The 14,517-nt window shown below is 34.2% G+C and overlaps 1 protein-coding gene and 1 pseudogene across 1 annotated transcript; both read right to left on the reverse strand.

The window, feature by feature from the left end:
* Positions 1-7,614, reverse strand: LOC111992517 (ethylene receptor; the record flags this gene model as incomplete). Its single annotated transcript, XM_065760047.1, is given in 5 exon segments — positions 1-128; positions 222-488; positions 603-971; positions 3,763-4,713; positions 7,406-7,614. Coding segments are annotated over 4 exon segments (1,679 nt in total), but the record flags the coding sequence as incomplete, so codon positions are not given.
* A 6,222-nt stretch (positions 7,615-13,836) lies between these two features.
* LOC111992431 (protein P21-like) lies at positions 13,837-14,517 on the reverse strand (annotated as a pseudogene).

A 14,517-nucleotide genomic window follows, 5' to 3' on the forward strand; every position in this document is an offset into this window, starting at 1 on the left:
CTCTTACAAATGGCAAGGCCAAGTCCGCTGCCCCCAGAATTTCTAGTTGCTGATGATTGACTTTGAGAGAACTTCGTAAACAGCTTAGGAATCTCCTGGGGATTGATTCCTGATCCTGAATCTTTCACCTACAATAGAAGAGAAAAGGTAAATCTACAAAGCTAACTTTTAAAAAGCATCCTGAGATTGAAGGATTTTGATTGCATATTGAAGAAACAAACCTGTACGCGCAAATAAAAGTGGTTATCACTTGGCATAGGAAAAAAGTCAGGTGCTCGAGAATCTCTTAAAGATTCTGATTTTGCAACAAAAGCAATGATTGAGATGCTGCCCTCTTTAGAGAACTTCACAGCATTACCAACAACATTTAGCATAGTTTGCATTAGGCGCTTTTCATCACCTACAGCATACACTGGCAAATCTTGTGCTAAATTTAATGTGACGGACAACTTCTTGACAGATGCTACAGGCTTGATCAGGTTAAGGACCTAAGAAGAGGAAAATTAATGTTACTACAACAAGCATCTAAAGAAATCCATGCCATCCTAATGCTACAAAGCAATCTAAAAGAGCTAATATTAGGCAGGAAGGGATAGCCCTACCTCTTTGAATACAGAATGAAGATTAAAAGTTCCAATGTCCAGTTGAAGACTGCCATCTTCGAGCCTTGAAAGATCTAATACATCATTAATGAGAGTAGCCAAAAGATTACTACTCTTTAATATTGTTTCAACCATCAGGCGTTGCTCAGGTGTCAACTCAGTTTCCTGCAATAAGGAAGAAAGTGCAATAATTGCATGCATGGGAGTTCTCATCTCGTGGTTCATAACCGCCAAAAAATCATTGCGAGCTCGAATTGCAGTTTCAGCTTCTCTCCTGGCCAGATCTAGAGCAACATTCTGCTCCATAAGAAGATCCCTTGCCCTCATTGACTCTTCTAAGATTGCCGCATGAGAGAGAGCAACTGCCACCTGGACCAACAGAAAGTTTCTATAAATTAACACTTTCTAACAGTATTATATTATATAAAAGTAAAAAATCATTCTGTGAGCCACCGCATTACAAATATGAACATGAATTAGTAGCAAGCCAACACATGGCTAAAGGACACCTTATTCATCAAGTAAGATTTTTTTTATATTTATTTCCCATCCCCCCTCTACTTTACTACCTTTTTTTTTTGTTATGCAAGCTTCCTACAATGATTTGCTAATCCCCATACTACTTTAACAAACAGTAAAGTACTGACAAGTACACACACACACGCATACACATTTGGGTCAATTGTAGGTATAAAAATCCAAAACAAATACAACCTCCTGGATTTGATAGTTGAACTTATGTGGAGTATTTTAAGATTCTTACCATAAAACAATTTGCATGTGTTTCTCCCCATAGGATACGAAAGCCTTCTTTTAGTTGCAAATAATTATCCAATATCTATAGAATATCTTAATATATTTTCTAACTATATTATTGGTATCTTAGAAATGCATAGTATTCAAGAATCAGGATTCATGTTCATAACTACCATATCACAAGTCATGTAGGAGTCGCCTAATAGTTAATATAATTTCAATGTGTGCCAAATCCCATTATAACCTAGGAAGCACGGATACTTCATTTGGGGTGCTGTACCCATGTCGGACACTTGACATACTTGGGAAACTTCTGCATGCATGTCCCAGTCATGTCCTTAAATAAAAAAAAAAAAAAAAAGGTCCTTTTTAAAAATAAAAATAAAAATAAAAATAAAAATGCAGGACACAATCAGGACATGAGAACAAGAGGAATTGAATACCCTTTCACATGAGAGCATTCATGCTCTAAATAGTAATAGTGCATTTGAAAATTAATAAATATACTTATTAAAAAAAAAATGAATAAATATCTTTATTCTTGGTTTGTATTCTAATTTCTAAACACCCTTTAATAGTTATGGATTTGCTTTATTATTCATTATTACTCTTAATTTGATATACATTTAACATTATATGATAAATAAATGCTTAATAATATAGAAAACATAAGTGAAAATATAATTAATTTAAGAGACGTGTCCCGCTGTACCTGTGTCCCATTTTTTCAAAATTTGATGTGTCACTGTGTCGTACCCGTGTTCATGCTTCTTAGATTATAACTCATACATATACAGTTTAGTGGATTTACAGAATTTAGAACAATTACGCTACAATTTGTAGGAACAGGAACTTGAGGAAATCAGCTTCTCTAAGATAATAGTCAGTTATCTGTACAACTATATGCAATCACCTACTATTGTGTTTTCTCTTATACACATTCTCTGTACTAAGGTACGGGCTTTTGATCTTTAATACAATATATCTGTGTGTGTGTGTGTGTGTGTGTGTGTGTGTGTTTGGGGGGAGGGGGGGGGGGTTCTAGTTGCATCTGTTGTAATTCTAAGCCATGTTACAACGCTAAGTAACTTTTTATTGGGTTTATATTTTGAAAATACCAAGTTTCATGCCAATTGGATGCCAATTACTTTTCGATCTAGAAACCCATATTTTATACACAATTTTAAATACAAAAAGTTGAAATTTAAACATTTGATCAATGATATAGTTATAGATCCCAGATCATCTTGAAGTTTTGCAAGCATGTAAAGTAGAAGAAAATCTAATCCAACAGTGGATTCATCAAAATTCTCATCCAATAAAAAGATATTGAGTGGTATAACATAGTTTAGAGTTACACCAGGTGTAATTTGAATTCAATCCTATGTGTGTGTATATATAATCTATAATCTATATATATATATATAGGTTATTTTAATGAGCAAGTGTTATAGAAGGGCAAGGGTTTGGTTATCAAAGTTAGATAATCTTAAGTGCACATGATGGTTTCAAACTCATTGTAGGGTCATTATGAATATTACAAAGAGCAACATAAAAAAACTTTGCAACCTAATCAAGCCTCCTTCTGCAAGACTCATTCATTAAACTTCACACATGCCCTATATGACATGAAGCAACTATAGATTGTAGCCATTTGCTACAAATATACATCTGCTTCCACCCTTTCAAAAGCAATTCTTAGTTCCATTCACACATCTAGCATCAAGGGTCATTCAGGATGTCTAGGACTCAGCTTCTTAACCATTATATGAAAACATCACATAAGATATTTATAGCTGATATGTTTTCCTATCTGAAAATGTATAGTGCATGCATACATCAAACAACAATCATTGTATAAGATCTCAAATATGGAGTACGTCAAAATAACCAGGGTAATCAATGAGTAGAAGATTCAGGCTTTGGACGTCAATTAGTAAGTATAGGGGCTTGATAGTTTGAGAAATGTATGCTATCTAAATTAAAGTTATGCTTGGCATAGATAAACCACTAGACTGCTAGACTGTATCTAGTTAGCATCAAATCATTCAAATTTTTCTACAAGTTTGAAGATCAATAGGCCATGTGTTAAAATTTTCTGAATTCTGTGATGGAAAGAGATGGCAAGAGATAAGGGGGAATTGTTGATGGTTTATTGCCTAGAAGAGAAAAATTCAATGCAACAACAATGTCTTTCACATACCTATCCCAAAAAAAAAAAAATCAATGTCTTTCACATCTTATGATTTTTCTAATCAAATGTGGTTCTTCGGAAATACCCTAGTGGAAAAATAAATATAAATGGAAACGGAAAAGGAAGGAAATGTAGTTTAGCATTTTTACTTTATTCAATGAAAAGAAGTAAAGTGCAACGTCAGAAAAATAAGCAAGTATAAATTCAGACCTGATCCGCAACTACTTCAACCAACTCTAACTCATGGACATGCCATTGCCTTGCACTATCTGAGGGCAACATCAAGACCATCAGAGCATAACGTTTTGTTGAGAGCTCGGGCCAGTCATTGATTTGGAAGTTAGAGAGATGTAGGAGAGGGACACGAACAGCAACAACCTCCCCAGGCATGTATTTTCCTGCAAGAGGTCTTATTCTTGCCACTGGACAATTTGGGGATATTTTTACTGCACGGTTACTACTAAAAACTTGATTGATCACAGGAAGATGAATGGGCACTGTATATCCAACTGGATTATGCTGACGGAGAGTGTAAGAGAGTTGAAGCTCCAATCCAGTACGTGTTGGCATCCACAAGGCACACTCTTCCAATGCCAAAGTTCTACCCAGTTCAACAAGAGTGGTTTTCAGTATAGTATGCCTATCCAGGGTGCTTCTGATCTCATGGGTCAACATCCTCACATGACGTCCTGTTTCTTCTTGTGTACGAATCAAGCCCATTTCTCTATCAAGCTCTGCAGCCTTGTTTTTCAAGAACATTTCTCTGGTTTTAACACTCAATAAATCAGGAATAATATGCACAAGCATGAGGGCAGTTGCACATGAAACCACAGCAGTCAAAACCTTTGCAGTGGTCATTACTATCGCCACAGTTCTTGAATGCATGGTAAAAGTCCATAAATTAATGAGGTGCGTTGCTCCACACAACACTATGAAAGCACCAAACTGAACAAGGACCCATCTATATGGAAACACTGCAGATTTCTTGACAAAGTAGATCAGTTCTAGAGGGATAGAGAAATAAGCAAGTGCAATGAAGAAATCTGAAATATATTGGTACTTCATCAACAATTCATCAGCCGGCCATTGTGGCTCAATGCAATTACATGACTCTATCATAGTCATTGAACCACCTCAGCAGATACTTCCTCCTTCACGTGCCTACAACAGACAGTAAAGAAACTTATAATACAAAGCAGAAGACACATTACAAATATATTCGTAAAAAAATGTTTTCCCAAAAAACTTATACAAGGAAAATTGTTTTCAAGATTCTTTTAGGGGTGGGAGGGGGATGGGGGACTTTCTGCTATGAGAAGATACTTGAGCATTGAAACTTTAGATAGAATTGCAAGGAATTTGTATTGTTTTGTCTGCCTTATGACAATGAAGAGTTTCCAGAGAGTTGATGTAAATCCTTAACCATCTATTTACAGTGTAAAAGGGTATACCTTTGGCACCCAAATCAAATACAAAGCAAAGGGAGGGAAAAGAGAGAGAAGCAAGGGACCACCCAACGTCATTATGCTGAATATATTTCATTTTTTTCAGCCAACAGAATTTAAGGGAAAAACTTATCCAAGAAAAAGAGGAAAATAATTTTTGGAATAAGAAGCTGAAAACATAGGAGATAGGATATGATCAAGATGCAGGTACGATCTGAACAGTTTTGAGATGTGCCATAAGGGAGAAGGTCTTCAGATAATTAACACCGTAGCCACAACCGCACAGAACTATCAGGAAGGTACTTAACAGTGTAAACCTAATGACAACCTACTGTTTTTTTCCTAAGGGAAGATATATTGGCGGGTGTTTATGAAACAATGTGCCTATGTTCAACTTGCCTCTACAACCTACAAAGGAGGATTAGGTTGGGAAGCCAAAGTTACCAAAGGAGAAGGTGGAGAAGGTAAAGATATTGGAAGAGTAAGAGAAGGGAAGGGAGACTCCCCATTATGATTGGAGAACACAAAAAAGTTAACATCAACATTTACGAAGTATCTATGAGACTCACGACTATAACAATGATAACAATTCTGAGTACTGAGTACCAAAGGAAAACACACGAGCCTAAGGAGATAATTTATCTTGATCAAAATCAAAGACGTAAACAAAGGCAACAGAAGCAAACACATGAGGAGTAAGCAGGGTAAAAAACAGGACCATCAGGATACATCAACCATACATCTCGTCCCAAAATTTTGAGGTTGACCATGAAGCCTTAACAAACTAGTTAGTGTTAGCCACGTGTATACTTTTTTGCTATGCTATTCTATCTGAAATCATACTCTATATTATTTCCTTAATTAACGATTAGGATATAAAAGAAAAAATTGAGACTACTGATTCCAGAAGGCATATGATTAATTAGATGGCACTGTATATTGAATAACAAGGTGCGAGCAACATCCAACAAATGAGTGACGATGCTTGCGCACAGAAACACTATTTTGTTGAAAGGTATGACCACAATTACTTTGATGAATAAACGATGATCAGTACAAAAGGAATTCATAATAGACTTTGTTTATTCTAATGCGTTATTAGAGCAAAGAATCTTAAGGGCCCATGAGTCTTCCTTTATGTTTTAGAGTCCTTTCAATTTTTGTTTAATTTCCTACTTGTTGTTAAAGTCTTTTAAATACTTTTTCCTTTGTTATTTTTTAGTCTAGTCTTTCTAGGAGTAGGATTAGCAATAGCCTATATAAGATTCTTTATGTTATCAATAAAAATATATAGAGAGATTGAATTTAATAAAATTGGAGCAGTTTATTTTAAACTTTGAGGGTGTGATTGCCTTCTCATTCCTGATTGTGATTTCTTAGGAAACCTAGGGTTTATTCTTCTTTGTTTCTCGGTTCAACTCTTCCATAAACAACCATCAAATTCCCTCCATGTCCATTCAAAATCTATTTTATTTACTTAAACCCTTAAACATCAAATCCTATTTATAAACGCTTCAAGATCATCCCAAGAATACTGATTTAGTGTTGAATTTCTAAAAAATCCTACGTCAAATAAACTCTCTCCAAGATTCACCAAAAGAAAAATTATTGAACCATCTAGAACTCACTACTAAATTAAGCCAAATCTTCATAACTATTTCCCCAATCATCTACTCCACCTACACAAAACTCTAGAAACATAGCAATTCATAAAACGATGTATGATATATTATCAGTAATTACACACGAACCTAATAGGTCATGAACTCACAACCTCACCCTCTACCTTACTTCTAAAGGGAAGATGTGCCATTTAACTAGAGCTATTAGCACATAAACAGATATATAGGGGAAAAAAAGGCAAAAGGCAATCAGTGTAGATCATTCATATCTCTTTGCCTAACAATAAATTTTGAAAAGCCAAGAAATAGAGTACATCCTAACAGTCAAATTACAGAAATAGGAAATGGGAATTGAAGAATCTGATTTTTGGTTGCTGGGATTTTTATAAGATAAGTAAAAGAAAAGGAAAAGCACCTGATTTTTGTTGTTTTTGTTGTTGGAAGCAGCTTTGGGTTTCTTTTCAGTACAATCTGTTTTCACTAGAGCTAGCCTACAAATGAAAAAAAAAACTAGAATAGCTAATACCATCAACTAAACTACTCTTCTTTTATAACTAATCAAACAAATCACCATATCCATTTTGTGACAGTGAAAATCACCCAAAAAAGCAAACAAACATAAAAACACCAATTATTAATTTAACCCCAAAAAGAAAAAGAAAAAATCTGACCCAGTTAAAGTTATGAACTGAATTCCATATTTGAACCATCGATTTAAGGAAACAACAACAACTGGGTCACAATCTGATAAGGTAATTACATAAGAAAAAGGGAAAAAATTCTTACCAAGAGTGTGGGTGACGTGGCACGTGTAGTTGTGAAGAAGCTATTATGTGAGGGTGGAGTTGGTTTTGGCCATGAAAAACTCATCAGATCTAAAGAAAGGGTGGTCTCATGATGGCATTGCATTGGCGGTGGTTTAGCTTAACTTATCCCCTGCTGCTGCAGAAGCCAGAAGAAGAAAATACATGATTATGATCAAAGCCAAAGGAGCGGAAAAAGTGAAAAGTGCAATTACAAAACTACCCATATCCTTTACCATTTTCTATATCAGTATGAGTGACAGCTTAGCTTGCACGCTCAGTGGTCATTTCACTTTCCCTTATTACATACAACTAGATTCGTGGGTTTCCTTTCATCCCTAATATACGGCAGGGAATTTATAACTAGACTCGTGGGTTAAAACTAAAAACTAAAAATATGGTAAAAAAAAAATCGAAATAAAGCCCAAGAACCTCTTGAAGCCTCTTTAAACTAACTTTTCAATAAAATTATAGCTTGAGTGACTTATGTGAATGCTTTTTTTTGGGTCCGGCCCACATTCCAATTTTTTGGGTCTTTCTTTCTTTCTATCTCTCTTTCTGACTTTCTATCTGCCTCTTTGAGTAATAATTTATAATTATATTAAACGCTCTCATGAGACTTATGTCACAATGATATATAGATCTAACATGAATTTATATGTTGGAAATGGTAATTTTGTCCTACCCCACTTAACCTGTCTCTCCCCACTTTGTCTCACGCGAGTTTTCTTCGCCTTGCAAAGGTGGTGAGACGAGGATAAGGCAAGATTTTAAACCTGCACCACGGGACGAAGCAAGAATGAGTTTACACTTTTTAAACCCACCCCGCCCCATCCCTGCCCTTCCCGCGTTAATAAAGGTTAAATTGTAAATTATTCATATCTTAAAACCCTACTATTTAAACAAATATATAATCAGCTTATTTTATTCTACCCATCATGGCTCTTTACCTCTTTTTTCTCTCTAGAAAAGTTGGAGATAGGGAACAATTTTAATGTTTTCTTTTGTCTATATTAGAGACAAATTTATATACTATTGAATCATTGTTTCCATTCAACGTCCTTCTCAACATAGTTTTCATCATGAACATAATAGAATGTTTTCTGCTTCTATGAGTTACGAGTTTGAAACTTTGAATGTTTGTGTAGTTATTTCTATAATGAATATTGGAACAACATAATAGCTTGTCTTGTGAGGTACGGATCTATACATACATACATACATATATATATATGTTAGAAAAAATAAGGAAAAAAGATGTTATAAAAAAATTAAAGACGGAAAAATGCATTAAGTATTATTAAAAAATAAACAAAATATTTTCTTGAAAGTTAACTCACTGGACCTATCGGTGTGTTTGGTTTTGTGTCTTGAATTATTTCTTTTGGGGATTTGAATATACAAGTGACAGTTTGGCTCATTGGGTGTATTTTAACGTTTTTTATTTTTATTTTTTTATTATTAGAACAGCTACTTCAGATATTTGGCTTGGAAGTTTAAAACTCATTGTTTCATTTTATTCATGTAGTTTTTTTTTTCTTTCCCATTATTCTATATTATTTTTGTTGGAGAAATATAGTTTGTCCATTACTGAGTTGCTAAATTTAATATTCCCACCCCTTTTTTTTCTAAGATATTTTTCAAAGTCCATAAGGGAGTCATCAACTTGCGGATCCTCTCCCACACAAGGGCCACAAGTGTTTTTCCATACAGCAATTCACGAAACATCATGGCAATGGACTGTTGATCAACCTCACGGAATAAATAAGAATGACTTTTCCAGACAGGATTTCTAGTAATTGGATATTTTTTGGGGTACCATATATATTAATTTCTACATATTATTTGATAATTAAATTAATATAATTTAATTCTATATAATCAATGAGAAAATATATTGTATATGGAAACAAATTACTGATCATCTTATTAATCTTCTCTTTTTTCTTCTTGCTAAGATATAACAACAATAACAACAAGCTTTAATTCCAAATTTTTGGGGTTAGCTATGAATTCTTGACAAATCAATTAATGTTGGCTATATGTACTTTTTTCATCAATTCTATTCTATGATTCCATCTAAAGTCATATTCTTAATTTGTTATTTTCTTAATTAATAATATTTTTTTTTAATTTCGACTAATGTTAATTTGGGTCTTTCTTTTCTTTTTTTAATTCCCTCAACTCGGATCTAACTCACTTTTTATTACCAGTGTATTAATTAATATACTCTAAACATGATTAAACTATATATCTCAAGAGACTCTCTTGTCCTTTCATCAATAAGAGCTATCCCTATATTTAAGTGGATTTCCTTATTTAGAATCTTATCTGAAGTTATATTTTCTATTACTTTCTTAATTCATAAGTCATTTTTTTTACTAATATTAATTTGGGTCTTCCTTTACTAATATTGATATCCTCTAAAAATGTACTTTTTTTTTTTTAATTCCCTCAACTTGGATCAATCTCACTCTTGCTTACATGTACATTAATTGGTATCATCTGAACATGATCAAACCATCTTAAGTGACTTTCTCGTATTTTTGTCAATAGGAGCAACCCCTATATTTAAGTGAATTTCCTCGCTTCAAATCATACATTTACATCTATCTCCATTTATCCATGTTCATATTCTCATTTCAATTATACTCATCTTATGAATATGCTACTTCTTAACAACCCAACATTTGGTACAATAGAGCATAGTTGGTCATATAGTAATCCTATAAAAGTTTCATTTTAACTTAATAGGTATTCTACAATCATACAATACCCTTGATTAGGGGTGTTCACCAAACCGCACAAACCGCAAAAATCGTATCAAAATCGCCCGCAAAATAGCATAACTGCACCGCACCGCATGGTGCAATGCGGTTTGCAGTTTTATAATAAGAAAACCACATAAACCACACCGCATCGCACCCTTTCTATATATTAATATATTTATTTATTTTTAATATTAAATATATTATTAATAGTTTAATAACCCTAGTTTTCAAAAAAAAAAAAAAAGTTTGATAACCCTAGCAAGTGTTGACTAGAAAAGCCAACCCAAAATAAAGAAAAACTAGCTAAATAATTTAAAACTTGGCCAAAAAGAAGAAGGAAAAAACTAGTTTTGGGATGGGTAAGAAATGCCCAAAATTTGAAAAATATACCAACTTCAAATCTCATCTTATATATAGCACCACACATGTGATTGCAAAAATGAGGTGCGGTGCGGTTATGATTTTGGTTAAATTCTAAACCGTACCATACCACACATGTGACCGCAAAAATAAGATGTGGTGTAGTTATGATTTTAGCTAAACTATATCGCAAAGTGCGGTGCTAAAAATGGCCCAAAACTGCGCCGTACTGCACTGCAAACACACCTACCCTTGATACACTTCTTCACTTAGTCTATATTCTTATTTAAACTTACATTCCATGTACTCTGCTTTAATCATACTTAATCAAAATCTTTTAAATTCTAGAATGTCTTGCCAAATTTCTAACTTGGCATTAACCCCGCTTCATCAACTAAAATCATATCATCTATAAAAGGCTAAGCATAGAAGGATACGATTTTGCCCCTTAAATTAATTTAGTGAGCTTATGAATCACTAGTCCAAAAAGAATATTGACTTAATGCTTTCTTCTTGTTAAGATAGATATAGTATTTTTATCTTTGAGTATTTACCTTAATGTCATATAACACCTTTACCGATTCATCTCAATATTAGATATATAAGGCGCTCGATTAAATTTTCAACAACCTTTTAGTGTCAATAGTTTGTTCATTCAACCTTATATGTGCGCACTTTGATTACTTCCCCCATAGGCCAATACTTGATATATATAAGCATTGTCAGTTGTTAGGTTAAGTTGAAAAATAATAGGTGTAAATGCACTTTTGGTCCCTACAATTTGGATCATTTCTTGATTTGGTCTTTAAATTGATTTTGCTCTTAGGTCAGTCTCTGAAATCAGAAAATCGATTATATTTTGGTCCCTGCCGTCAACCCATTAATAGAAAAATTAATAGAAAAATATGATGTGGTAAACAAAGTGCCTTGTTGGCACATTAAAAGCTGACATGGCTATTAAAATAATAATAAAATTTTTTATTTGGCATTTTTTAAATGTCACTTTAGCATTTTAATTTTTTTTAAAAAGCCACCTCAGAAAATTAAAAAAAAATTAAGAAAAACCTTAAATTTAATTTAATTAAAAAATTTAATTAAATTTTTTTTTTTCATAATGTTGTTCATGTTCTTCAGCTTGTTCTTCACGTTCTTCACAAACCAAACCCAACAACTAAGAACTCAAACCTAGCAACCAAGAACTCAAACCCATTGCAAGAACACAAACCCAGCAACCAAGAACTTAAATCACAAGAACACAAACCAAGAACTCACCCATCACTAGAACACGAACCCAGTAACCAAGAACTCAAATCATAATAACACAAACCTAGCTACCAAGAACTCAAACCCATATTAGAAGAACACAAATGAAAAGAAGAAAAAATTAAATTAAATACTAATAGGAAATATTCTTCATGTTCTTTCCAAGTCCAAGAAGCAACCAAACCAATCTCTAGCAAATCCCAAATCCAAATCCAGCAACCAAATCCAATCTCCATCAAATCCAGAAAAACAAAAATTAAATCCAAGAAACCAAACCATAACTAAACCCGAGAAACAAACATATAAACATAGTAACCAACCCAATCTCCAGCAACCCATAAACCCAGAAATTTTCTTGGGAAACAAACACACAAAAACCCCATAAATTCAAACAACTCCACATTCTCTCCAAAAAACAAAAACAAAAACAAGCCCAAAACAAGAGGAACAAAGTTTTACAATTGAAAAAGGAGTGATTGATAATGGAGGAAGCGAAGGGCAACTCATGGATTATACTCCACAACGCTGTGATCGTCACCATGGATCCTTAAAGCCGAGTCTTTCGCAACAGTGGGATCATCATCAAGCACGATTCAATCAAAGCCATCGGTCAGTCATCAGATATTCTTCGTGATTTCTCTGCTCTCGCTCACCAAATCATCGACCTCAACTCCCAAATCTTACTCCCAGGTACTTCCTTCTCTTTCTAGCTAAGCTAAAATTGCTTTTACCCAACAAAAAAGGAGAGGAAAATCGGACCACCAACGAGCCTCCCACATGAAAACCCTCAAGGGAAACTCCGCTGAACCAAGACCCAAGACCGCATCAAGATACCATCCATGGCAAATCGTTTTCTCCGCATCAAGCTTGTGAGCTCCGGCCATGGAGTTACAATGGAGAGAGATTCCATCCATGGACGGTGAAGAGAGAGAATATTTGAGATTAGAAAAAGAAATAGACTTAAAAAGATAAGGTTAAAGAAATAAGAAGAAAAAGAATTTTAAAAAGAGAGAATTTGACATTAGTAAATGCTGATGAGGTTAAAGAAATAAGAAGAAAAAGACTAAGATAATGATTTTCGTTTTTTTTTTTTAAGAAATGATTTTACTTTAAATTAGATTTTTTTTTGTTTAAATTTTCTGAGCTGGCATTTTTTTTACTAATTTAAATGTGATGTGGTATTTAGAAAATGCTAATTAGATTTTTTTATTATTATTTTATTAGCCACATCAGCAAACAGTATATTCCATTTGCCACATATGTATTTTCTATTAGTGGGTTGATGACAGGGACCAAAATAGAATCGATTTTCTGATTTCAGGAACTAACCTAGGAGCAAAATCAGTTTAGAGACCAAATTGAGAAATGACCCAAAATGAAGGGACCAAAAATGCATTTACGTCAAAATAAAATTATAATTCACCAAAAATAAAAATAAAAATAAATAAAAACAGACATTAAGGAGGCTATGACTTATGAATGTTAAGTTCTTCTATATTTCATAGAGGTCTTGGTCTAATGATAAATAGCTATCATTAGGAGTAGACGCCATAAGTTGAAACTCTCTTATAAAAAAGTTCTTCCATATTTCATAGAGGTCTTTTATCATTATTGTTTTTTGTAACAAGCTTACATAGATATTTTAATAGAACGGACGTCAGAGTGAATATGGGTCCATTTGAATACAGCTGAAAACTGAAACTAAAAATTGAAAAATATTGTAGCAAAATAATTTAAAAATATGTGAATAGTACTGTAGAACCCATTTTTGATGAAAAAATTGTTAAAAAGTGAAATTTGTAGCTCTGTAAACAGTACACATTGTGCACTGTCTAAAGGAAAAGTCAAATGTTTCGGCTGAAAAGATTAAAAAAAAAAACGGAAGAAACGCGCGCTACGTTTCAAGTTTCATAGCGTCTGCGCAACACTAATTACGCATGCTCACAAAGCTTTGATTACACCTCTTATTTGCGTACTTGCTACTAGTTCTATGCCTCATGTACGAAAGCAAAGTTCTGCTTCAAGGACAGAACACCACCTTATAGTTAGTCCCACCATTGCAAGTAAATGTGCTTGTTGGATCATCCTTAGGGTAACTGTAAGCACTCGGGCACCGATCCTTGAAAATTTTGGAATAATTTGTAGGTCCACAGTTTCCAGAATTGCAACAATATTATTCATTGGTCTTGAATACTTCACAAGGGTTGTTACACCCACTAGGAGCTTTCAATTGAGCTGGGCACTGTTCATTGATATCAGCGGTACATCTTATTCCTTTGGTGCACCCACCAGAGGTGGGACTAAATTCCATAGGAACATTAAACCCCTCAATAAGAGAGATGTCAAAGAAATCCAAGTTTTGATATTGATTTAGCGCAAATTCAGCAAGGGTGTTTGGAGGTGCACCATCAGCTTGGCATTGAAGAAGTCCACCACAGTCACCGGTTTAACATTTGCCACGCCCAGAACCATCGAAATTGCACCCAGTTCGAGCCCAAATGCGGGCCTTTGTTGTGCCAGCATTGACGTCAAGGGGCCAAGACTCGCGTGGGTTGAGCCGCCTGCCATCACCGGGCACGGCTGCTGCCCAGACTGTGAAGGGACAATTGTTTCTTATATCAAATCTGGCTGCATGGGCTAAGGCACTTAAAAGAGTTATTAAGAGGAAGAAGAAAATGGGTAGGTGTTTCGAGGGGCTCAT

Source organism: Quercus suber, unplaced genomic scaffold (genome assembly GCF_002906115.3).
Source record: "Quercus suber isolate HL8 unplaced genomic scaffold, Cork oak 2.0 scaffold_17, whole genome shotgun sequence".
Taxonomy (NCBI): Eukaryota; Viridiplantae; Streptophyta; class Magnoliopsida; order Fagales; family Fagaceae; genus Quercus; species Quercus suber.